At 39.4% G+C, this 27557-nt stretch overlaps 1 protein-coding gene across 1 annotated transcript in view; it reads right to left on the bottom strand.

Moving 5' to 3' along the window:
- Window positions 1-27557, bottom strand: part of piezo1 (piezo type mechanosensitive ion channel component 1 (Er blood group)) — a 140989-nt gene that overhangs the window by 18643 nt on the left and 94789 nt on the right. Inside the window, exons 24-39 of the mRNA XM_079589536.1 lie at window positions 26506-26662; window positions 24466-24709; window positions 23015-23111; window positions 22680-22845; window positions 21871-21960; window positions 20489-20565; window positions 20287-20364; window positions 20100-20200; window positions 19862-19973; window positions 18250-18333; window positions 16039-16223; window positions 13343-13458; window positions 5719-5874; window positions 4173-4431; window positions 2501-2689; window positions 947-1265 (exon numbers count right to left, since the gene is read on the bottom strand). Coding sequence (XP_079445662.1) covers window positions 947-1265; window positions 2501-2689; window positions 4173-4431; window positions 5719-5874; window positions 13343-13458; window positions 16039-16223; window positions 18250-18333; window positions 19862-19973; window positions 20100-20200; window positions 20287-20364; window positions 20489-20565; window positions 21871-21960; window positions 22680-22845; window positions 23015-23111; window positions 24466-24709; window positions 26506-26662 — 2430 coding nt within the window. The remainder of the gene's footprint in view (window positions 1-946; window positions 1266-2500; window positions 2690-4172; window positions 4432-5718; window positions 5875-13342; window positions 13459-16038; window positions 16224-18249; window positions 18334-19861; window positions 19974-20099; window positions 20201-20286; window positions 20365-20488; window positions 20566-21870; window positions 21961-22679; window positions 22846-23014; window positions 23112-24465; window positions 24710-26505; window positions 26663-27557) is intronic.

Below are 27557 nucleotides of genomic sequence, written 5' to 3' on the forward strand. Positions count from 1 at the left end.
ACAGTCAGTAATAAAATAAGAACAAATAAACAAATTAGCAATAGCACATAAATACAACAACTAAAGAAAGCTCAGGTACCGAAGTTGAAATCAGCTGTAAAATAAGTATTCTTTATATAAATAAAACAGATTTAGTAAAAATAAAGTGACTAAAGTTATTCAGTAAAGAGCAGTGAGTGATTCTCTCTTATCTTTTGCTGTTTGATCCACACATTAATGACCAGGTTTATTAGGCTACTGTCACTTTAAGACTGAATGCACGGATCTAATAAACTGATACACATCGGGTTTGTTTCCCAACTTTTTATGGTCACTTGTGAGGATATTTTGACAATTTTTAGTGTATTTGTTCGTTCAGGCGCAAAAGAGAACTCAATGCGATTGGGCTTAGAATCACATTTAAATGCGAACAGGAATCGATAAGCAGAATCGAGATTTTAATTTTATAATAAGTATCTGATTTCAATGGAAGCTTGTTTCCGCCACAGAATAAAACATTTTAAAAGATAATTGCGACTTTTTTTTATCTCACAATCTCAGAACTACGAGATATAACGTCAGCGTTTTATAAAGTTATGAATTTTAGAAGAGTTTATATCTCACAATTTTGACTTTTTTCCTCAGAATTGCGACTTTTTATCTTACAATTCTGACTTTTTTCTCACAATTGCGAGTTTACTTTGCGCAATTTTTATTTTTTTACAATTGCGAGTTATGAAGTCAAAATTGTGAGATTTAAACTCAGAATTGCGAGTCAAATTTTTAACTTTATGAAACGCAATTCTGACTTTATATCTCGTAATTCTGAGATTGTGAGATAAAAAAGTCGCAATTATCTTTTAAAATGTTTTGTTCTGTGCCGGAAACAAGCTTCCATATCCGCTTCCAGAGTAAAGAATGGATTATCGGTTCCCAACACCGTATATAAAGCTTTTCAACAACAGACCTATTTCTGAGGATTTGTTCTTGCGGAAGCGAAGGAAGCGACTCTTCTTCTTTCCCTCCTCCTTCACGGTCTCCAGTGTTTCTGTGTGTGTGTCGGGGTCCGGGTCGAGGGTTTCTGAGGTGTGTGTGTCGGGGTCCGGGTCGAGGGTTTCTGAGGTGTGTGTGTGTGTGTCGGGGTCGGTGTGTATCTCCGCATCGGTCGGTGTCGTAACCTCGGTGTCGGGCTCCTCTTCATCCGAGAGTTGAGTCTTGCTCTTCTCCGCTGATGAGCGATTGCTCTTCTCTTCCAGACGGCCCTCTCGGTCCCAGAGCCCGTAACGCTGAGAGAGGCAAACACACTTTACAAACAATCTCTTTCATTTCCTATCATCACTGTAAAGCTGCTTTGAAACTATCTATATTGTTAAAATCACTATATATATATATATAAAGGTGACTTGACTTTACAATAAGGATTATTTGCTAACTATCTTTTTTGTGCGTGTTTACCTTTAAATGCAAATGAGCTGCTGCTCCCGTCACAGGGGGCGGAGCTTCAAGAGCTTGTGTGTGTGTGTGTGTGTGTGTGTGTGTGTGTGTGTGTGTGTGTTAGCAGCTCTGATTACCTCACACAGACACACTGAACATTTCAAAAACATGAATTTATGTAGCTTATAGTTATCTTCTAGTCATTGATTAGCATATTCTGTCATGATAGTGACATATAGGGGCTGTTGATTATGATTTGACTTTTCTAACTGTAGTTAGTGTGTAATGTTGCTGTTTGATCATACACAACATCTGCAAAGTTACAACGCTCAAAGTTCAAAGCAAAGGGAGATATTTGCTTTTACAGAAATCACTTTTTAAGGACTACAACAAACGGCTGGTAGGAACTACACGACATTCCTCACGGGTTAGTGACATCAGCAACCATAGAATTTACATAAACCCCGCCCCCCGGAACATGATTTATAAATTATCAAGACAGAATATGCTAATCAATGACTAGAAGATAACTACACATAAGCTTCATAAATTCATCAACTAACCATTCAGAAATGTCCTGTTCTTCTACATGTTGTCACTTCTTCTCGAGTCTCTCCATCATTGTCTGACTCCGGTTTGAACATAAAAGGATAAATGTGTTTGAAATTTTCAGTGCATGTGTGTGTGTGTGTGTGTGTGTGAGGAGGTAATTGGAGCTCCGCCCCCTGTGCCGGGAGCAGCAGCTCATTTGCATTTAAAGGGACAGACACAAAACGGTGTGTTTTTGCTCTTCCTCAAAAAGTGACTTTCACATGCTATATAAAAATATCTGTGGGGTATTTTGAGCTAAAACTTCACACACACACACTCTGGGGACATCAGAGACTTATTTTACATCTTGTGAAAAGGGCATTACACCACCCTTTTAAAAATAACTTTCCCTTTGGAGAAATTAATGCAGTTTTTACTCTCAAAAACCAAAGACTTTTGGCCTCTAATGGGTTCTAAAATGCTTTATTCCAATCAGTTTTAACTGGGCCTTTACGATGGCGAGCGTTGAGCTAGTTTAGCAGGCGAGTGTGAATACCTGGAGAAGTGAGCGGTGAAAGAAGAGCGCCAGAAGCTGAAGCAGATCATAGCGGATGTAGTTGTCGGTTTTCTCCAGGCCGAGGATCCGTGGAGGGAAGAAGGGCTTGTCCTCGTTCAGCTTCAGCTCGACCTGACTGTTCCACGGGAAGAAGCCGAACTGGAACAGGTATTTCACCACCACCATGACCTGTGGGAACACATCCGGACACACACACACACACACACACGTTATTACAGGTCCAAATTAGGGCTGCAGAATATATAGAAATATGGGAAATGTAAAAAATAACTGGGGTCATGAAGAGAAATCACTCGCTGCTCTCGGCTGAATAACTTCTGTAGCTTTAATAAGAATCAGTGTATATTTAATTCATACAGTGAACACTAAGCAGTGTTTTATTTTTACATCTGATTATTGAGTTTCTGTTGTTAATGACCCTAATGTAGGCCTTCCTGAACCCCTGAAGCCCGTGGGTTACACTGATGTGAAAATAACACTTGCTTGCCTCAATTGTGTGCCACATGTTTGTATGTCTTACTCCTTTTGCTTGGCACTGCTGTAAATATAATTGTAATGTATTTTATTTGATGTATGCCTTATAAACATCGGGCCGGGGACTAAAGCTGGAAATTAGCCGTAGAGGCTAAAGCTGCTCTTTTTATCAAAAGGGATTGTCCACGTCATTATAAACGAATAATCTAAACTAAACTAAAACAAATCTAAAAATATTCTAAAAATTTAAATAGGGGATTTTTTTAAAAATTAAATATCTAAAACATTAAATCCCCAAGGTAATTAAAAAAAAATATATATATATATATATATATATATATATATACCGGTATATATATATATATTAAGATTTGGTCTAAAGGTTCAATGAACTATAAAAGTGTTTACTCTTAAAAAGTAGTTAAAATCGTGTTTTCTATATACCATATAAAATGAAATGTAAAAAAAGCATTAAATATTAGGGGTGTAATAATATATAGTAATATAAAAATGCAACAATATGTATCGTTGATAGTGGCAATAAGTATCGTGTATAGTTCACCCAAAATAAAAATTACTGTGTGGGAAAAAATTCAAGTTTTCAGAGTTTTAGTGTCAGTTCTACATTAAACTGCTGTATATAATGTTGAATATAATGTATAATAATGCACTGGGGGAATATTTGTGGGATCTGATAATGCCAAATGTCTTGTTACCAGTAAAAAGTGACAACATTATTTTAAATATATCTAGTCAGTGAAAGAGCGCAAGCATATTCATCTACAATAATTCTGTATTTTCATTTTAATCAACAGTACATTTTTTGTTAACCTTTTATCATATGTCTTGGGAGTATCACAATAATAAAATGGGATAAAAGTTTATATTTTATTATCTGAAGCATTAAATCACCAAGCCAGTTTTAGAAATGACGTGCACTTATTAATTAAGATTAATTAATGCTGTATAAGTATTGTTCATTCTTAGTTAATGTGAACTAAGGTAGTTAACTAATGAACCGTATTATGAAGTGTTACCAAAAATTTGAAGTAAAACAAAAATAATATAAAAATGTAAAAAAAGAAGAAGAAAAAAAGGGAAAAAAGGTTTTTTTATTCTGATATGAAGCATTAAATCACCAAGCCAGTTTTATAAATGTCGTGCGTGTTCTGCACACCTCAGTGTAGACGATGACCGTCATCCAGAACCTCTTGGAAGGTCGCGGCACCGACAGCATCGCCCACAGAAACACCAGGACCGGCAGAACCAGCGACACGACCGAGGCCGTCACCAGGTTATTGAGCACGATGATGAAGTAACACACCAGCTCGGAGTGAGCCGCCAGAACATTATAGAGCGCGAACACCAGCTTCAGCAGTCGGTTCTGAGTCGAGTAAAACTCACGGGACTGGATCAACTCCTGGACACTGAAGGGCCTGAAGAGACAAGAAATTATTCATTTTACATAACGAAAATTAGGCCTATTTAGTCCCTTTTAAAGGTGCAGTGTGTAAGTTTTAGTGGCATCTAGTGGTGAGGTTGTGAATTGCACCCAACAGAAGTTACGGTGGCTGACAGGAAGTGATGTCGTCGTCTTCAGTATTAATTATTCAGTAAAACTGTGTTATTGTAAATATTATTGTTACTTGTTCATCATTGTGTCAGTGTTTTATTCGCTGACTTTAGCTTTAGCTTCTTTACATGAAGAACAACATAGTGACGAAACGCGTTTGTCCTTTCAGGGCCACCGTAGAAACATGTCGATGTAAGCGGACCCGCGGTGTGTGTAGAAACATGTCGATGTAAGCGGACCCGCGGTGTGTGTAGAAACATGTCGATGTAAGCGGACCCGCGGTGTGTGTAGAGAGAAATGCTCATTCTAAGCTTAATAAAAACATAATGCTTCATTATGTAAGGTCTTTATACACCACTGAAAACATAGTTATGTATATGATATTGTTTTCTGTAAAGATCCTCCTAAATATTACACAGTGCACCTTTAAAACCATTAATAGCTACACATTTTTTCACAAATTCTCATTACTGTAATATTACAAAATTATTTAATTATTTATGCATCACAGTAGTGTTGCTCTGCTTTTTAATGCTGAATTTATACATTTATTTAAGCAATTCAAAGACAACAGAGTATACCAAACTGGGTTCATGTGATCCACTGTGGACATTTTACTAACTACAAGTAACTTTGCAACTACATGTCAACTAACTCTCATTGTATTAGTAGTCTGTTAGGTTAGGGTTCAGGTTAGTAGAAAAAGTTGACGTAGTTGCAAAGTTACTTGTAGTTAGGATGTCTAAAGTGGATCATCAAAATAAAGTGTTAGCAGATATTAAGTAGACAGTTTCTAATACTCTAATGATTACTAGTTGACATGTAGTTACAAAGTTACTTGTAGTTAGGATGTCTAAAGTGGATCATCAAAATAAAGTGTTAGCAGATATTAAGTAGACAGTTTCTAATACTATAATGATTGCTAGTTGACATGTAGTTGCAAAGTTACTTGTAGTTAGCAGACTGTCTAAAGTGGATCATAAAAATAAAGAGTTAGCTCAAACTGCTATACAATGAAAATAAGCTAATTAAGAAGACAGTCATAAACCAGACTTTCTTCCAAATATAATTTCTAACAGATCCAGACATGTTTTCATGAGATTAACCCTTTAATAAGCGCAGAGGATCGTACAGTAATGTCATATATCACCTGTCGGACAGCAGTTCGCTGGCGGTTCTGGAGCGGCGAGGGTGTTGGCTGTCGAACGGCTCTGTGTCGAGATCGAGCGTGAGTTCAGAAGACAGAGTCGTGCTGCTAAAGTCACGGGCCTTCCCAAAACCACCCAGTGTCTCCAACTCAACCACGCTGCAGAGAAATGAGACATTTGCTCATAAATGACAGGAAAATATAGGCATTTTGTTGGACTCCTGGTATCTATCCCGCTGGATAATAATCCACACTGAAATATCATTGGTACAAAATCCTTCCTTCAACACACTGCAAAAAAAAATGTCTTACTTAGTATTTTTGTCTTGTTTCCAGTCCAAATATCTAAAAAAAAATGTAAATCAAGATGCATTTACTAGATGAGTAAAATGCCATTAGATATTATGTCTTGTTTTGTGGGGAAAAAAAATAAAATGATGTGAGTTTTTGCTTAAAACAACTAAAATGATCTGTCAATGGGGTAAAAAAATAAATAAAAATAGTTTCCGTTTAAATTAAGATTATTTTTCTTACCCAATTGGCAGATAATATAGCTTTTTTTAAGCAACAACTCACTAAATTGTGATTTATTTCCCTAGAGAACAAGACTTAATATCTTATTGATATTGACCCATACTGAGTTTCGTAACGATACGTTCATGCGTTCATAAAATACAGCATTTTAGCACATCATTCAAAATGGCCGACAGCCAAAATGGCCGATATGGGAAAATTGGATATCAGTCAACTCAGTATGACGCCCTGGATCTATCGAGACCACTTTTATGAGTTTTGGACAAACCGTTCAGAAGTTATAAGTAAAATAAGCAAATTTTCATATCTCCGGACCAGTAGGTGGCACTGTGCCGAAACGCAGCATGTCGCCTCAGGTCATGCTTGAGACAACATGTACCAAATTTGGTCTGAATACGACAAAGCGTTGTGGAGATACAGCCTTGAATCTGTTTTCGCAAGCTCTACGTAAAATTTATTTTCGCGGTATTCGAGAACGGTAATTCGAATCAACTTGAATTCCATAACTTTTGGTTGTCCAGGTCTGGAGATGATCTGGTTCATTTTTCATGAAATTCGGAGCAACGGCCTAGGAGGAGTTCGAAAAAGTAGGTTTTTCGGAAAATTCAAAATGGCGGGAAAACTATTATGACGGAAAATGACGTCATAGGGTGCAGTCGAATCGTCGTGAGCTCAGGAATCAGAGGAAAAAATAATTTTGTTTCTAGCCCTTGTGGTTCAAAAGTTATTAGCATAAACATGAGTGAAACTTTGGACAGCTGGTGGCGCTAGAGGGAATGAGTTGGAGACTCCAAATTTGCTATGGTGATAGTTCAGGCTGTCTTCTATCACTGTGCCAATTTTCATAAGTTTCCCGCAAACGGTTCTATAGGCTGCCATAGACGCCCAGTCGGAAGAAGAAAAAGAAAAAGAAAAAGAAGAATAAGAACGGGAACAGATACAATAGGTGCCCGCACCTTCAGTGCTTGGCCCCTAAATAGCTGCAAGCAGCAATCACCGGGGCCAAGCGCAAGCAAGACGACAAGACATGCCAAAGTGGCTGGGAGTGTGAGACCCACTGCAGCAAGGAGCAATTAAAGACATTTGAAGATGAATTTTGGCAAAATGGTTGAAAAATCACATACAATAACTAACAATATGATTATCACTTTCGACCAATAGGTGGCGCAGTTACGAAACTGATGTGATGTGGTCAGAGTGAAGTGACAATGACACATACAAAGTTTGGTGTCAATATGTCAAGGCATTGCAGATATAAAGCCTGAATAGTCATTTTGGCATCATGCCTCAACTTTGCCACTGCGGTATACGAAAACGGTTTTGTCTATCGACACGAAATCCATAACTTTTACTCGGCACAGTCTGGAGATGACACGATCCGATTTTGGTGAAAATCGGACGTTCGGTCTAGGAGGAGTTCGAAAAAGTAGGTTTTAAAAGAAAATAAAGATGGCGGACAGGAACTTTGATTGACTATGGCAAAATTGGTATCTATGTTTTCAGCATAACCCAAGGAATCTATTGAGATCAGTGTCATTACTATAGGCAAATTTATTCAAAAGTTATTAGCATTTTTGGAAATTTCATTATAACTTTTGACCAAAAGGTGGCGCTGTCTCATAAATTTTTGAGTACTTTTAGGGCGTTGTACTGATGACCCATACTGAGTTTCGTAACGATACGTTCATGCGTTCATAAAATACAGCATTTTAGCACATAATTCAAAATGGCCGACAGCCAAAATGGCCGATATGGGAAAATTGGATATCAGTCGACTCAGCACGATGCCCTGAATCTAACGAGACCACTTTTGTGATTTTTGGACAAACCGTTCAGAAGTTATAAGCAAAAATATAAATTCTTCATATCTCCGGACCAGTAGGTGGCGCTGCGCCGAAACGCAGCATGTAGCCTCAGGTCATGCTTGTGATGACATGTACCAAATTTGGTCTGAATCCGATAAAGCGTTGTGGAGATACGGCCTTACGTCTGTTTTTGCAAGCGCTACGTAAAATTTATTTGCGCGGTATTCGAGAACGGTAATTCGAATCAACTTGAATTCCATAACTTTTTGTCGTCATGGTCTGGAGTTGATCTGGTTCAATTTTCGTGAAATTCGGAGCAACGGCCTAGGAGGAGTTTGAAAAAGTAGGTTTTTTGGAAAATTCAAAATGGCGGGAAAACTATTATGACGGAAAATGACGTCATAGAGTGCAATCGAATCGGCATGAGCTCAGGAATCAGAGGAAAAAAGAATTTTGTTGATAGGCCTTACGGTTCAAAAGTTATTAGCATACAATTTCTGAAACTTTGGACAGGTGGTGGCGCTAGAGGGAATGAGTTAGAAACACCAAAATTGGTGTATTTGATGTTGGGAATGTCCTCTATCAGAATGTCAAACCAAAACAACTTTCCCGCATACGCTTCTATGGGCTGCCATAGACGCCCAGTCGGAAGAAAAAAAAGAAGAAATATAGCTGCAAGCAGCAATCACCGGGGCCAAGCGCAAGCAAGACGACAAGACATGCCAAAGTGGCTGGGAGTGTGAGACCCACTGCAGCAAGGAGCAATTAAAGACATTTGAAGATGAATTTTGGCAAAATGGTTGAAAAATCACATACAATAACTAAAAATATGATTATCACTTTCGACCAATAGGTGGCGCAGTTACGAAACTGATGTGATGTGGTCAGAGTGAAGTGACAATGACACATACAAAGTTTGGTGTCAATATGTCAAGGCATTGCAGATATAAAGCCTGAATAGTCATTTTGGCATCATGCCTCAACTTTGCCACTGCGGTATACGAAAACGGTTTTGTCTATCGACACGAAATCCATAACTTTTACTCGGCACAGTCTGGAGATGACACGATCCGATTTTGGTGAAAATCGGACGTTCGGTCTAGGAGGAGTTCGAAAAAGTAGGTTTTAAAAGAAAATAAAGATGGCGGACAGGAACTTTGATTGACTATGGCAAAATTGGTATCTATGTTTTCAGCATAACCCAAGGAATCTATTGAGATCAGTGTCATTACTATAGGCAAATTTATTCAAAAGTTATTAGCATTTTTGGAAATTTCATTATAACTTTTGACCAAAAGGTGGCGCTGTCTCATAAATTTTTGAGTACTTTTAGGGCGTTGTACTGATGACCCATACTGAGTTTCGTAACGATACGTTCATGCGTTCATAAAATACAGCATTTTAGCACATAATTCAAAATGGCCGACAGCCAAAATGGCCGATATGGGAAAATTGGATATCAGTCGACTCAGCACGATGCCCTGAATCTAACGAGACCACTTTTGTGATTTTTGGACAAACCGTTCAGAAGTTATAAGCAAAAATATAAATTCTTCATATCTCCGGACCAGTAGGTGGCGCTGCGCCGAAACGCAGCATGTAGCCTCAGGTCATGCTTGTGATGACATGTACCAAATTTGGTCTGAATCCGATAAAGCGTTGTGGAGATACGGCCTTACGTCTGTTTTTGCAAGCGCTACGTAAAATTTATTTGCGCGGTATTCGAGAACGGTAATTCGAATCAACTTGAATTCCATAACTTTTTGTCGTCATGGTCTGGAGTTGATCTGGTTCAATTTTCGTGAAATTCGGAGCAACGGCCTAGGAGGAGTTTGAAAAAGTAGGTTTTTTGGAAAATTCAAAATGGCGGGAAAACTATTATGACGGAAAATGACGTCATAGAGTGCAATCGAATCGGCATGAGCTCAGGAATCAGAGGAAAAAAGAATTTTGTTGATAGGCCTTACGGTTCAAAAGTTATTAGCATACAATTTCTGAAACTTTGGACAGGTGGTGGCGCTAGAGGGAATGAGTTAGAAACACCAAAATTGGTGTATTTGATGTTGGGAATGTCCTCTATCAGAATGTCAAACCAAAACAACTTTCCCGCATACGCTTCTATGGGCTGCCATAGACGCCCAGTCGGAAGAAAAAAAAGAAGAAATATAGCTGCAAGCAGCAATCACCGGGGCCAAGCGCAAGCAAGACGACAAGACATGCCAAAGTGGCTGGGAGTGTGAGACCCACTGCAGCAAGGAGCAATTAAAGACATTTGAAGATGAATTTTGGCAAAATGGTTGAAAAATCACATACAATAACTAAAAATATGATTATCACTTTCGACCAATAGGTGGCGCAGTTACGAAACTGATGTGATGTGGTCAGAGTGAAGTGACAATGACACATACAAAGTTTGGTGTCAATATGTCAAGGCATTGCAGATATAAAGCCTGAATAGTCATTTTGGCATCATGCCTCAACTTTGCCACTGCGGTATACGAAAACGGTTTTGTCTATCGACACGAAATCCATAACTTTTACTCGGCACAGTCTGGAGATGACACGATCCGATTTTGGTGAAAATCGGACGTTCGGTCTAGGAGGAGTTCGAAAAAGTAGGTTTTAAAAGAAAATAAAGATGGCGGACAGGAAGTTTGGCTGACTATGGCAAAATTGGTATCTATGTTTTCAGCATAACCCAAGGAATCTATTGAGATCAGTGTCATTACTATAGGCAAATTTATTCAAAAGTTATTAGCATTTTTGGAAATTTCATTATAACTTTTGACCAAAAGGTGGCGCTGTCTCATAAATTTTTGAGTACCTTTAGGGCGTTGTACTGATGACCCATACTGAGTTTCGTAACGATACGTTCATGCGTTCATAAAATACAGCATTTTAGCACATAATTCAAAATGGCCGACAGCCAAAATGGCCGATATAGGAAAATTGGATATCAGTCAACTCAGCATGACGCCCTGAATCTAACGAGACCACTTTTGTGATTTTTGGACAAACCGTTCAGAAGTTATAAACAAAAACATAAATTCTTCATATCTCCGGACCAGTAGGTGGCGCTGCGCCAAAACGCAGCATGTAGCCTCAGGTCATGCTTGTGATGACATGTACCAAATTTGGTCTGAATCCGATAAAGCGTTGTGGAGATACGGCCTTACGTCTGTTTTTGCAAGCGCTACGTAAAATTTATTTGCGCGGTATTCGAGAACGGTAATTCGAATCAACTTGAATTCCATAACTTTTTGTCGTCATGGTCTGGAGTTGATCTGGTTCAATTTTCGTGAAATTCGGAGCAACGGCCTAGGAGGAGTTTGAAAAAGTAGGTTTTTTGGAAAATTCAAAATGGCGGGAAAACTATTATGACGGAAAATGACGTCATAGAGTGCAATCGAATCGGCATGAGCTCAGGAATCAGAGGAAAAAAGAATTTTGTTGATAGGCCTTACGGTTCAAAAGTTATTAGCATACAATTTCTGAAACTTTGGACAGGTGGTGGCGCTAGAGGGAATGAGTTAGAAACACCAAAATTGGTGTATTTGATGTTGGGAATGTCCTCTATCAGAATGTCAAACCAAAACAACTTTCCCGCATACGCTTCTATGGGCTGCCATAGACGCCCAGTCGGAAGAAAAAAAAGAAGAAATATAGCTGCAAGCAGCAATCACCGGGGCCAAGCGCAAGCAAGACGACAAGACATGCCAAAGTGGCTGGGAGTGTGAGACCCACTGCAGCAAGGAGCAATTAAAGACATTTGAAGATGAATTTTGGCAAAATGGTTGAAAAATCACATACAATAACTAAAAATATGATTATCACTTTCGACCAATAGGTGGCGCAGTTACGAAACTGATGTGATGTGGTCAGAGTGAAGTGACAATGACACATACAAAGTTTGGTGTCAATATGTCAAGGCATTGCAGATATAAAGCCTGAATAGTCATTTTGGCATCATGCCTCAACTTTGCCACTGCGGTATACGAAAACGGTTTTGTCTATCGACACGAAATCCATAACTTTTACTCGGCACAGTCTGGAGATGACACGATCCGATTTTGGTGAAAATCGGACGTTCGGTCTAGGAGGAGTTCGAAAAAGTAGGTTTTAAAAGAAAATAAAGATGGCGGACAGGAAGTTTGGCTGACTATGGCAAAATTGGTATCTATGTTTTCAGCATAACCCAAGGAATCTATTGAGATCAGTGTCATTACTATAGGCAAATTTATTCAAAAGTTATTAGCATTTTTGGAAATTTCATTATAACTTTTGACCAAAAGGTGGCGCTGTCTCATAAATTTTTGAGTACCTTTAGGGCGTTGTACTGATGACCCATACTGAGTTTCGTAACGATACGTTCATGCGTTCATAAAATACAGCATTTTAGCACATAATTCAAAATGGCCGACAGCCAAAATGGCCGATATAGGAAAATTGGATATCAGTCAACTCAGCATGACGCCCTGAATCTAACGAGACCACTTTTGTGATTTTTGGACAAACCGTTCAGAAGTTATAAACAAAAACATAAATTCTTCATATCTCCGGACCAGTAGGTGGCGCTGCGCCGAAACGCAGCATGTAGCCTCAGGTCATGCTTGTGATGACATGTACCAAATTTGGTCTGAATCCGATAAAGCGTTGTGGAGATACGGCCTTACGTCTGTATTCGCAAGCGCTACGTAAAATTTATTTGCGCGGTATTCGAGAACGGTAATTCGAATCAACTTGAATTCCATTACTTTTGGTCGTCAAGGTCTGGAGATGATCTGATTAAATTTTCGTGAAATTCGGAGCAACGGCCTAGGAGGAGTTCGAAAAAGTAGGTATTTCGGAAAATTCAAAATGGCGGGAAAACTACTATGACGGAAAATGACGTCATAGGGTGCAATCGAATCGTCGTGAGCTCAGGAATCAGAGGAAAAAATAATTTTGTTTCTAGCCCTTATGGTTCAAAAGTTATTAGCATAAACATGAGTGAAACTTTGGACAGCTGGTGGCGCTAGAGGGAATGAGTTGGAGACTCCAAATTCGCTATGGTGATAGTTCAGGCTGTCCTCTATCACTGTGCCAATTTTCATAAGTTTCCCGCAAACAGTTCTATAGGCTGCCATAGACGCCCAGTCGGAAGAAAAAGAAAAAGAAAAAGAAGCAGAATAAGAACCAGAACAGATACAATAGGTGCCCGCACCTTCAGTGCTTGGCCCCTAAATACTGAGTAAGAAAAGCATTTTTTTGCAGTGTACGAACCCGGGAACTGAGGCGGTCAGACTCACTTGGCGTTGCTGCTGAAGCGAGCGTTGTCGGTGTCGGTCTCATCGAGACACGTCTCGAGAGTGAGATTCTCACTGTCCTGTGAGAGCTGGTCCTCCGTGGGCTCTCGGGAGAGTGTCTGTGGACGACACACACTTCATGAGAACACAGGTCAGGTGTGTTAGTGTGAGTCAACACTGCTGTCGTGCAAATGAACGGCCAGAACACATTAAACGTTTTCTGTTCGTTTATAGTTAAAACTTAATAACTACCCAGAGCAAGCAATAGCCGTCATTTCACCGTCTAGGTTAAAGGAATACATAGAAATGTAAACTCAGTAATTTCTCTCCTCATGTTGTTCCCCGTCAGACTTTCCTTCATCTTCGGGACACAAATGAAGATATTAGTGATAAAATCTGAGAGTGTCTCACTCCTCCAGAGGCTTCTGTTGTAATTAAAACTTGCCGGCCCAGAAAGTTAGTAAAGACAATGTTTAAAATAGTCCGAGTGACTACAGCGGCTCAACCTGAAGTTTATCAAGCGACGAGAATACTTTTTGTGCGCAAAAAAAACTAAAATAACGACTTTATTCCACTCTTGATGTTCTTCTGTGTGTTCCTCTGAGTGAGTGCACTTAGTGTAACAGCGCAGCGCTTCTGGGTTGTACATCAGAACGTAAGCTCACTCTTGGCCGACGCTGGTCATGTGTGTGATGTGTGTGATGCTGGCCAATAGTGAGCCTCCGTTCTGTCGTACAACCCAGAAGCGCTGCGCTGTTAAACTACGAGAACTCACTCAGAGCCCCACACAGAAGAACATCAAGAGTTGAATAAAGTCGTTATTTTAGGTTTTTTTTGTGCACAAAAAGTATTCTCGTCGCTTGATAAACTTAAAGGACAAGTTCGGTATTTTACACTTAAAGCCCTGTTATCAGATAGTTTCTTATGAAATAGAACGGTTAAGATTAAAATTCGGACACATGCTGCTGGCCCGAGAATAATCCTTCCTAAAACAAATTAAACTTTCGTTTACAAAGACGGGAAACTCACCGAGTGGTCAGGGGTGTTCACTGATAAGCTCACACAAAAATCGCTGCAAAAGATGCTTTCCAACAGGTTTTATCGTAGTTTTTATTGTACTCCATTGACTTGTATTGGATGTGCTGTGAGGTACAAGTCAATGGAGTTGGATAAAAACTATACACCTATACAGCCATTGTGGAGATGGGGGGGAAAGTGAAAGAAAACCAAAATTCTCGGGCCAGCAGCATCTGTCCAAATTTCAATCTTAACCGTTCTATTTCATCAGAAACTATCTGAAAACAGGGCTTTAAGTGTAAAATACCGAACTTGTCCTTTAAGGTTGAGCCGCTGTAGTCACTCGGACTATTTTAACGATGTCTTTACTAACTTTCTGGGCCGGCAAGTTTCAATTACAACAGAAGCCTATGGAGGAGTGAGACACTCTCAGATTTAATCACTAATATCTTCATTTGTGTTCTGAAGATGAAGGAAAGTCTGACGGGGAACAACATGAGGGAGAGGAATCACTGACAGAGTTTATATTACTGGGTGAACTAACCCTTTAACTACCAGGGTTTGAAATTATAACCCGCCAAATGTGGGTAAAAATCAACTGTGGCGGGTAACGCTGTCAAATCACGAGCCAATTTGGCGTTACTTATTATGTTAACCCACTTTTGCTGGGGAAGTTTGTGTTAGACAAATTGCAATGTACTGCAGATTTAGCACAAATACTAAACTCGTGAGTCATCATGACTTAATAAATACAGCGTATTGTGCAGAATCTGCTCATATCTGGCGTACTTGAACACACACACTGACACGTCACTACGCAACAAATAACGGCGCATGTTCATTTGCATTGAAGCAGTAGCGAATATTAAAAAGCATGTGGTGAACAGAAAATAAATTATTTTCCAACATCCGACTTTGTTATGATGTTCTTCGTGCTGTACTGATCTGTCCAGCTCAAACACATTTTTGTTGGAAAGGACGAGGATGAAAGAGGAAGATGCTGGATGACTTTGAATAAGAAATGAATGTATGAAATCCAAATTGTATAACACATACAGCTGTGACGTAGTTAATCTTATTTAGTTATTTATTTATGTTTGTCTAGTAGAAGTTCTGAATGGCCGGTAACTTAAAAATGTAGTAGCCAAATTGGCCGGTGAGTGAAAAAGTTAATTTCAAACCCTGCTAACTATAGACCCGATATAGTCACACACTTCTAGCCAACATAACCTTGAATTTTGTTCAATTATGTTGTTTTTGCCAAAATAACTTGCGAGATGTTTGATATTCCATCATGTAAGCAAAGTCAACAGAGATTTCAAGGTGTTTGGTTTCATTTCTTCACTCATTTCTTTATCTAATTGATGAATAGTCTATTATTGGGCGATGGTTTAGACGTCTATTCAATTTTAAATGACAGCCCAAATTTGGCCTTGTTTAGCCGAGACGTCTGGGCTGTGTTTGGACGGCTATTAGACGTCTTTTAAACGCAACATTGCTTGCTGGGTAATGATCTTTACAACAGAAGTGAAACTAACTTTAGCAGGACAATAACTTTATTCTAGAGCTGCTGTGAAGCCAAAACAATCTCTGTTACTGTAATTTCCTATTATCTCAGTAAAGCGGCTTTGAATCAGTCTGTATTGTTAAAAGCGCTGTGTAAATGAAGGTGGTTGACGCACCTGGCTGATGTTGTGGATGAAGAGGTAGCGCTCCTCACAGAGGACCATCGAAGTGTCCACATACTGTTTGGTGAGCAAGTTGAGCCACATGGTGAATCCGTCCACCATTGCTAGGAAAAGCACCCAAAGGAACTTCAATATGTCCAGAATCCTCTGCACTACATCACTGCCAGTGCCTTGAGATACTGTGAAATCAGAAAGATGCATGAGGACGCTTGTTTTCAGTTGCTTACGGTTAGGCGGTAATACATCTCCATTTTAAAAGGCGGACTAAAGGATTAGTTCACTTCTGTATTCAAATTTCCTGATAATTTACTAATGTCATCCAAGATATTTATGTCTTTCTTTCTTCAGTTGCAAAGAAATGAAGGTTTTTGAGGAAAACATTCCAGGATTTTTCTCCATATAGTGACTTCAATGGGGTCCAGATGTGAGTTTCAGTGCAGCTTCACAGTCTCGACACGATCCCAGCCGAGGAATAAGAGTCTTATCTAGACAAACCAGCGGCCATTTTATAAAAAAATAAACATTTATAAACTTTTGAACCACTTTTTTATTGTTTGTGTCATTAAACCGGATGTGTTATTTAGATCCAATGTATGGACAAAAGTATTGGGACACCTGAACATTAAACAAATAATAAATGCATTAAATGGAGCTGGTGCGCCTTTGCAGCCACAAGAGCTTCCAATCCTCTGGGAAAAGCTTTCCATCAGATTTTGGAGTGTTTCTGTGGGATTTCTTGCCCATTAATCCAGTTCATCTCAAAGGTGTTGAGATCAGGGCCAGTCAGGTTCTTCCACACCAAACTCATCCAGTGTTCAAAAAAAGTGTTCTATTAATGAAATTACGACAAACTATATCCGCCATATTGTTACTGTCAACTCGTGTTGCTTCTCTGCCACTTATAAATCCTCTCCTGATGCCTCATGGGATAGTAAAGAGTCCATTGGATGCGCACTTCAGAATTTTGCCGGAAAAATTAGGTCATCCGTGTACTTACTGTTTTTCAAAATACTATAGTATTCGGACATACTAATCTGTCGGCGTATTTTGCATTCTATCCACACTATTCCTGCGCCCCATGATGCTTTGCGCAAATTATGTGTGTAACTTCCGTTAAGCTGTAAACAATCAGTGAAAAGGCTCGCTCTATGAACGCAATATGTTAGGAAAGTGTCACCATAAAACGACGTTAATCTACTCACCGTTCAACCATCGAACATTAAAAGGAAATTTAAAAGTGTAAAAGCATCAACAAGGAACTTTCAGCAGACCAAATAACCCCAAAAGCGCGAGTCTTTGGTTAAATATCACTGTATCTGTATGCCTTAATCAAAAATGTTCATTAACGTCAGCATTACGTGTTACTATTTCAAAATGATTTCCGTCATTTTGACAGATTATAAATTGCATTTACCTGTGAAAGCAAACCTGGAAAGAGACGTGAGGATTTGATGAGAATAACGAGAGATTATTCGCACATTCCAGTGAATTATTAATGGAATATATCGTAAATTAAATTCGGGAAAACAGACCATAAATACGCAGTATATGTTGTCCTTTTTCATACTTTTATGATTGCAAAGGGAAAAAAGAAAATGATCACGAGGAAAAGAAAGCAGAGACTGATAAGAGCTCTTGCCGTAGATATTCTTGTTATCATCACGTTAAAATACCAAGTGTGTGTTATTCTCATGATGTCTGAAAATAAACCATGAAGGGAAATTGACAGATCATCCAGTCAAACTAACGGATCAGCTTTATTTGTTTGGCAAACTTATGATTTGAAATGATTAGTTTCCGCCTTTTTGAATGGAAGTTCCCCAAACCGGAAGTGCCGCCCATAATTCAAAACGCAGTGAGATCGTCAGGAATAATGTGGATATAGTCGGGAAGTATTCGATTTCGGACGCAGTGTATCAGACTGCCAGACAGAGAAGCGTGATTGGTCAGAACAGAACAGGTTTTCACTGCTCTGGAGTCCAGTGGCGCTTGGCATTGTACTTGTAGATGTGAGGAAACCCACTCCGTGAAGCTCCCGCCGCACAGTTTCTGTGCTGATATTAATGCCAGGGGAAGACTGGAACGCTTTAGCATCAGAGCATCAGCACTCGTGACCAGAGTTATTCCACTTCATGGCTGTTGTTGTTCATAAATGCGTCCACTTTCCACGTGGAATATCTAGCAGGGATGAAATTGCTTACGTACCCACATCTTCTCCTTCCTCTTGCATTTCTTCCACTTCCTGGGAATTCCCAACATCAAACACCGCTCCATCCTCCTCAGCATCACCTGATACCCATCGAGAGAAACACACAACTCAATATACCACTGTAATAAGATCAAATGTGGAACTGGTTGATTTGTCTACTTGTAAACCCAGACAGCAACAAAGAGTCGGCCCAGATCCAGCCCACATCTGGGCCGTGTGGAATCCGTGTGTACCGGACATAGACTGTAAAAAAAGATGGACGACGCCCCTTCACTCTCTTCCATTGGTGTAAAGTGAAGCCGCCAGTGTCGCTATATGGCACTGATATCTTGCGCTAATTTGGGAGCTGATTCTGCGCAGAGCTGAGGTCCCGCACACACTCACAGACACTCTCGCATACACACACTCGCAGAAACGGTTAGTAGAGTTTACAGCAGAAAAACGAATGTCGGTGTGAAATAAATCGTTAAGGAAATGTAGAAATTGAAGATGAAGCTACAATCTTCAGTGACTATGTTTAGAGAAGCTGTCAATCACAGCTGTCAATCATGACGTCACATTCCCGTTTTTGAAGCGTCCAATAACTAACTAAGACCAAACTTATTTTAAAAAGCGAATGCTTAAACTTACATCAGCATGATAAAAACTAGCCAAAATTACAGAAAACATCTTTGGAAAAACTGTATTTGAAGTGTAATTTGATTCTTTAGTTTCCCTCGCGTCCCATTAGACTTTATGGGGAGGCGGGGTTTATGAGCTATACTGGGACCAGCCACCGGGGGGCGATCGAGACTCTGGGTTTATGAGCTATACTGGGACCAGCCACCGGGGGGCGATCGAGACTCTGGGTTTATGAGCTATACTGGGACCAGCCACCGGGGGGCGATCGAGACTCTGGGTTTATGAGCTATACTGGGACCAGCCACCGGGGGGCGATCGAGACTCTGGGTTTATGAGCTATACTGGGACCAGCCAACCGGGGGGCGATCGAGACTCTGGGTTTATGAGCTATACTGGGACCAGCCACCGGGGGGCGATCGAGACTCTGGGTTTATGAGCTATACTGGGACCAGCCACCGGGGGGCGATCGAGACTCTGGGTTTATGAGCTATACTGGGACCAGCCACCGGGGGGCGATCGAGACTCTGGGTTTATGAGCTATACTGGGACCAGCCACCGGAGGGCGATCGAGACTCTGGGGTTATGAGCTATACTGGGACCAGCCACCGGGGGGGCGATCGAGACTCTGGGGTTATGAGCTATACTGGGACCAGCCACCGGGGGGCGATCGAGACTCGAGTTTATGAGCTATACTGGGACCAGCCACCGGAGGGCGATCGAGACTCTGGGGTTATGAGCTATACTGGGACCAGCCAACCGGGGGGCGATCGAGACTCTGGGTTTATGAGCTATACTGGGACCAGCCACCAGGGGGCGATCGAGACTCTGGGTTTATGAGCTATACTGGGACCAGCCACCCGGGGGCAATCGAGATGCTTTAGCTTCACTTTTCAGGACTTGTGCGTACCGGATGTGGGCCGGATCTGGGCCGACACTATGTTGTCGTCTGGGAAATATCGCTGTATGTTTCATATGTCTGTGTTTAACCTGAAGCCGGAGAGGTTTGTAGTCTCTTTGCTTCGGCTCTCTGCTCTCTCTGCCTCTGCTGACGCACTTTCAGCACTTCTTTTGCACTGGTGACCCAAGCCTGGTACGCCAGCTGTGGGAAACATTTAACACACACACACACACACACACACACACACACACTTTACACACGTATCCCTGCAACAACCGCCTTACCACACATACAACAGAGAGCAAACTTAATACAAGCGTGTTTCACCTGAAAGGCCGTTTGTTTGCGAGGTTTCTGTTCCTCCTGGAAGGATTCATCTTCCTCTCCGCTGTCAGACTCAAACATGTAATATTCCCCAGAATGCAACACTAAAGCAAAGATAAACACACATATTTAAACTCCTGCATTCCGAATCCCTTGAAAATATGATTATTTTATTAAGCTTGACATATACCAGTCGCATGATCCATCCAAGGAAACTCCCACCGTTTGGACTTTGACAACTGTCTCTCTTTCTTCTGTTCCTTGGCGTCTATGAGGTGACACACACACACACACACACACAGCAGAGAATGAGTGGCATTCTCATTTCCTGGCTACAGATTTCATGCATCTTATTAATATGTTATATCAGTTTGGATGTTAATGATGTGTACCTGCGGACTGCTCCTCCACATCAGAAGGTTTTCGTCCTTCCTTGTACTTCTGCTGTTTGTCACGTATGCGATTCATCCTGAGGAAACATGAAGATTGCTTATATAGAGTGACTAGAGCTCGATAAGCTATGGAAGCTTGTGTCTAACATGGAATAAAAAAAATAATTGCAACTTTCAATTTGGACTTTATTTCTCACAAATTTGTGCTTATGCAATTTGTGTTTATGCAAATTATTACCTCAGAATTGCAAGAAATAAAATCAGAATTGTGAGTTTATATCTCATAATTGTGACTTTTTTCTCAGAATTGCGAGTTTATATCTCGTTATTGCAACTTTTTCCTCAGAATTGCGAGTTTATATTTTATAATTGTGACTTTTTTCCTCAGAATTGTGAGTTTATATCTCGTTATTGTGATTTTTTCCTCAGAATTGCGAGTTTATATCTTATAATTGTGATTTTTTCCTCAGAATTGCGAGTTTATATCTCGTAATTGTGACTTTTTCCTCAGAATTGCGAGTCTATATCTCGTTATTGTGACTTTTTCCTCAGAATTGCGGGTTTATATCTCGTAATTGTGACTTTTTCCTCAGAATTGCGGGTTTATATCTCGTAATTGTGACTTTTTCCTCAGAATTGCGAGTTTATATCTCGTAATTGTGACTTTTTCCTCAGAATTGTGAGTCTATATCTCGTTATTGTGACTTTTTCCTCAGAATTGCGAGTTTATATCTCGTAATTGTGACTTTTTCCTCAGAATTGTGAGTCTATATCTCGTTATTGTGACTTTTTCCTCAGAATTGCAAGTTTATATCTCGTTATTCTGACTTTTCCCTCAGAATTGTGAGTTCATATCTTATAATTGTAACTTTTTCCTCAGAATTGTGAGTTCATATCTTATAATTGTGACTTTTTCCTCAGAATTGTGAGTTTATATCTCGTTATTCTGACTTTTCCCTCAGAATTGCGAGTTCATGTCTTATAATTGTGACTTTTTTCCCTCAGAATTGTGAGTTCATATCTTATAATTGTGACTTTTTCCTCAGAATTGTGAGTTTATATCTTATAATTGTGACTTTTTCCTCAGAATTGTGAGTTTATATCTTATAATTGTGACTTTTTTCCCTCAGAATTGTGAGTTTATATTTTATAATTGTGACCTTTTTTCCTCAGAATTGTGTTTATATTTTATAATTGTACATTTTTCCTCAGAATTGCGAATTTATATATTGTGAATTCCGAGGGAAAAAAGTCAGAAAAGTTGCAATTACCTTTCTTTTTTTTACTCCGTGACAAAAATAATCTTTCATATGTAGGACATTCTTTTTTATTCATTAATTTATTTGTATTATGGCAAATAAAAGGGCAAAGTGTTAACTCACGATTCCTTCAGCTGTTGAATGGACTTCTTCTCTGCCTGCTTATGGAAATGCATGTTCTTTATAATGCTGGCACGGAAAAGCTCGAAACCCCTTAATGCACAGACACAGAAAATAAATGTTATGTTATACACACCCCAACTTATTACCTGAATCACTTATTCACTGTGTTCGTTGCAATCCATTCAACTTGGAAAGACAAAATTCTAAACCTCATACTGTAAAAAATGTGCAACACAAGCTTCAGGGTGCAAACTTTTGAATTCAATTGGCCTAGATTAATTTATGATGCCTAATGAACACCAGAGAGGTGTACATACTTAATGATAAATCATTCAAGCAAAAATAAGTACATAAATAAATAATAATAATAATTGCATGGTAATGAACTTCATCCTTACTTCAATGAGCTCATTGTTTCTGCATTAAATTATTACATTGTTTAAATTAATAACTTTTTAGCTACAGTAACTGTGATTTTGTATATGTACATTTCTGAAAAACATAACCTAGACAGTTTCCTCTGATAACGGATCACTATAAATTGTAATATGGACTCATGCATTTTCTGTAAAGCTGCTTTGAAATGATGTGTATTGTGAAAAGCGCTATACAAATAAATATGAATTGAATTGAATGAAACCTGTTCAGTATATATATATTTATAAGCACAGATGGTAAAATCATCTAGGTTAAAAGTCACTCACTTGCACTCACTACATCAACTTTTAGGCATCAGACTCAGGGTCATAAGTCAGATATATCAAGTAGGAACTTTGAATGGATTGCATGAAAAATCGTTCCTGTCTTACCGAGAGGCCTGTCGCGCCGAAGCTTGAAGATCTGAAGTTACATGCAAAAAATAAAAGCTGAGGAAGACTCTCCTCTGAAGCAGGAGGAAGAAGAAACAGATACTGTCCCAGATGATGCCGGCCTCTTCCACAGGCAGAGAGCAATCCTTATCATTTACTGAATTAGCTGAGGAAGAAACACACACACACACACACACACACACATAAAAGCATTACATTTGACTGTGCTGTGTTCATAATTGTTTTTTATCGACATTAAGAAAATATCGCAAAAGTTGTGCACGTATCTGTAATGGAAATGTGGCTTTACAGACGAGAAGGGAAAAGTGACTTACGATCATAGTAGCCTTTGACGGTGCACACCAGACTGAAGAGCTGAATGACCCAGCAGAAGCTCTTCTGCATCTCCAGCACGAACACACAGGCCAGGATCTAACACAACACACACGGCTGTTGTGACAAAACTCTGCTCTTAGTACTTGTTAGTACACTCTAAAAAATGCTGGGTTGTTTAAACTCAACTTTGGGTCAAATATGGACAAACCCAGCCATTGGGTTACGTTTTGAACCCAACGTGTAAACCCAACTTTGGGTCAAATATGGACAAACCCAGCCAATGGGTTACATTTTTAACCCAACATTTAAACCCATCTTTGGGTCAAATATGGACAAACCCAGCCATTGGGTTACATTTTTTAACCCAACTTTTAAACCCAACTTTGGGTCAAATATGGACAAACCCAGCCATTGGGTTACATTTTTAACCCAACTTTGGGTCAAATATGGACAAACCCAGCCATTGGGTTACATTTTTAACCCAACATGTAAACCCAACTTTGGGTCAAATATGGACTAACCCAGCCATTGGGTTACATTTTGAACCCAACGTGTAAACCCAACTTTGGGTCAAATATGGACAAACCCAGCCAATGGGTTACATTTTTAACCCAACATTTAAACCCATCTTTGGGTCAAATATGGACAAACCCAGCCATTGGGTTACATTTTTTAACCCAACTTTTAAACCCAACTTTGGGTCAAATATGGACAAACCCAGCCATTGGGTTACATTTTTAACCCAACTTTGGGTCAAATATGGACAAACCCAGACATTGGGTTACATTTTTAACCCAACATTTAAACCCAACTTTGGGTCAAATATGGACTAACCCAGCCATTGGGTTACATTTTTAACGCAACATTTAAACCCAACTTTGGGTCAAATAATGACAAACCCAGCCATTGGGTTAAATTTTTTAATTACATTTTTAACCCAACTTTTAGACCCAAATTTGGGTCAAATATGGACAAACCCAGCCATTGGGTTACATTTTTGAATTACATTTTTAACCCAACGTTTGAGTGTGTCCATATTTGGCCCAAAGTTGGGTTTAAACAACCCGCTAAAGATCATTTGAAGTCATTATTGTGTTAGATGAGAAAAGCATTGAATAGACATTTCAAAAAGTCGTTTTTAGAAAGAAATATTTTGATTCAACATTGATTTTATTACACATAAACCTTTAAAGTCCCCCCTGTGGGGAAAATCCAGCTTTTAATGTTGTTTATATGTCTGTGTGGTTGTCAGGGTTCTGTCACTCGGTCTGTTTATTCTTGGCTCTGACACCGATGCAAATAAATGTAAACATTGAGAAAATCTCCTTTAAAGTTGTGCATTTATGTTCACAAACTGTTGAAAATGAAATAAAAGATCATGCGGATTTTGTCATGAGCCGGCACTGGTATCGCTGTTAGTGATATGCGAAGTGTCATGCTGCTCACTCACAGATAGGATGTTTTTAGAGATGATCACGGCCACATTGTACATGATGAGACAGTCCCACATGACCAGCCGTGTGCGCGACGGTTTGATCAGGAGCTGTGTGCCGTAGAGGAGGAAGAAGAAGCAGGCGGTGAGATAACCCAACCCGAACACACTGATCCGAGTCGCTCCGGTCACAAATACCACCGTCAGCACGAACCAGAACATGTACCGGAACACCAGCACCTTCGCCATGTCCAGATACGACCTGCAGAGAGAGAGCAAACTACAGCTAGAGTTCCTACAAACTAGAGGTTCACACCTTAGAAAAGTTGACCGTCATCGTCACCGTCATCACCGCAAAAAACACACACAAAAACATTGCCCGCACATGTGTGCACGTTGTGTCTAATGACAGGGATTCACTGATTCTAATGACAGGGATTATGTCTAATGACGTTGTGTCTTACATGGATTCAAGGTGTTCTAAACAAAACGTATCATCAAAAGATGGAGCGAATCCGACACATAATAACATTCTATTCGTATTAGAGATGCAATTATTTCATCCACAGAATTCCAATCGGCGCACAGGGACAAAAATAAATAAATAGCCTAAATAAAAACGCACATCGGCAAACCTGACCTTCCCTGACTAGGCTACTGTACAATTTTATCATAATAAAAAACGCAATTCGGCACATAATTTCAACACGCTGCTATTTAGCCTACTAATTAATGCATACTGCACTTAATTTTTTTTGCAAAAAGAAAGAAAGCTTTTTAAAGATTTATTGTAGGATAAAACAGAGTAAAGACTTCTCTACGAAATGCACATTTCATACGGATTACATATGCAGAGTAGTCGGTTTCTTTCTCGTTTTTACTTTTGTTTAAAAGTAGACATTCCAAGCTTCCTCTTGATGTCTCGTGTCTGTGAGGCGAGTGGCCTATCCGCTGAGTTTTGGTTCATTTATGAGACGCGCTCCAGCTCACGTCCAACGCAAGAGATCGCACCGGCGCCTCCACGTCCTCATTATATGTCTGCTATATTTGCTTCTTATTTATTCATTCCAGGCAATTGGTTGATGAAACAGTGATTCAAATTAAGATACAATTTAAAAGAAAGGCTTTCTACCAAACAAAACTTAATAAAGTGGTCAAAATCAAAAATAGCATTATAAACATACATTTGGAATTTAATTTTTGTAATTAAGACATGTTGGAAAAGGTGTAACGCTATACCGCGGGAATTTCTTGCTTTTCAACCACGGTAAGAAAATTCATACCGCCCCAGCCTTACAGCAAATACATCAATTACTGCCACAAAAAGAGGGAAGAGTCGACCAACCAGTGAAGCACCAATTTACATACACACACACACACACACACACACACACACACACACACACACACACACACACACACACACACACACACACACACACCATTGAAAGTACATGTACTGTATTTTACTTAATTATTTATTAATTTATTTAGTTCTACTGTGGCTTCGTTTAAAACAAAATTTTGCAAAAACAGACAATATTGTTTCTAAACTGTAAAGCAATTAACATATGATTTATTGAACTGTTCTATAAATCAATATCACATTTGCAATCGTGCTGATATTTGGGAAAAATAGCACTCTTGCTCGTGTAAGATTGCTAAACTATATCATATGACACAAAATAAAAGACGAAACCCCATACAGGGACATTTTATGCCATCATATCTTGCATTTAAGTGGCATTTGTTGCCCTGCATCGTGTTTCGTAACTAAACTGCATGCAATGTAAGATGACTAGCCAGCGGTGTTAAAAGTGTTCATTTTAATGTGTTTTTTCCCTCATAATGAATCACACCAAATGAATGCATTGGATCAACAGCCCTAATTTTAATGCAAGAAATGAATTAAAACAGATCTATTTGAACAATATATTTGTAATAGTTTCATTTCATTATCTATAGAACGGTCTCATAATGCGCTCACTGCTGCTCATGAAAGCAATCCGCCGTGTCACTAGTAAAGCGGTTGTGTCTCACTCATTAGCACTGCTGTACCTGCAGTTGATGAAGTTTGGGGCCGGGTTGAAGGGCATTTCCTCCATGGGATCCGGGTTGTCTTTGTTCTCTCCTCCCATGACCATCCACTCTTCCTTTCTCTCATTCTCGAACACCGTCCACTGCTGGGACGCACACATCAGCAGAACGAAGTCCGCTGCAACACACACATCATTTCGGAGGGGCTCAGATTTCACTATATCCAGCTTTTCTTTCAATGATTTCTGGTGCATTTGTGAGATTCACGTTCTGGTAAACAACTAGAAGAATATAAGTGTAGCCACAAACTATAGTGACATTATTTGCACTACAAACCAGTGAGATTATGATTATGATAAGAACTATAACAAATACCAACTTTTAACAGTTTTTGCTAAAATATTTGCAAGTAGCTGACACCAGAAGCTTTGCGTATTCAATGGCCTGCTATTATTAAAAATACGGTGGATAGAGGCGTCTAAAAGTATTTTAACTCCTAAAGGTAGGGTAGGTCAGAATTGTCTAAAAAAAACTTTTATTCAAATTAGTTTAAACTGTCTTTATATACCAATACATAATTAAAATGCAAGTACTCTGAAATAGAGAGTATAAAAAACTGAGTGACTCTAGTGTATTTAATCTTCAATAAACACAGCTCATTAATTCCATTCACTCCCACCTAAAAACGGGAGCGCGACTGCGCGCACGCCGGCAGAGCCAGTAATAGCGGCGGTAGTCATGGCGACGGAGAGTGACAGTCGCGCAAGCCAATCACTTGTTTCGTCCCGGTAGGAATTAATGAGCTGTGTTTTTTGAAGATTAAATACACTATAGTCACTCAATTTTTATACTCTCTTTTTCAAAGTACTTACATTTTAATTATGTATTGATATATAAAGACAGTTTAAGCCAATTAGAAAAAAAGTTCTTTAGACAATTCTTACCTGCCCTACCTTTAAGCCTCACTTAAAAATAAATTCAAGTCACTGCATTAGATTTAAAAAAAAGAATTGTTTTAATGTAGTGAACTTGAGGAGAACTGACTTCTGTACGTGCACAAAAAATGGCCTTGA

Source organism: Phoxinus phoxinus (assembly GCF_949152265.1).
Source record: "Phoxinus phoxinus genome assembly, chromosome: 2".
Classification (NCBI taxonomy): domain Eukaryota; kingdom Metazoa; phylum Chordata; class Actinopteri; order Cypriniformes; family Leuciscidae; genus Phoxinus; species Phoxinus phoxinus.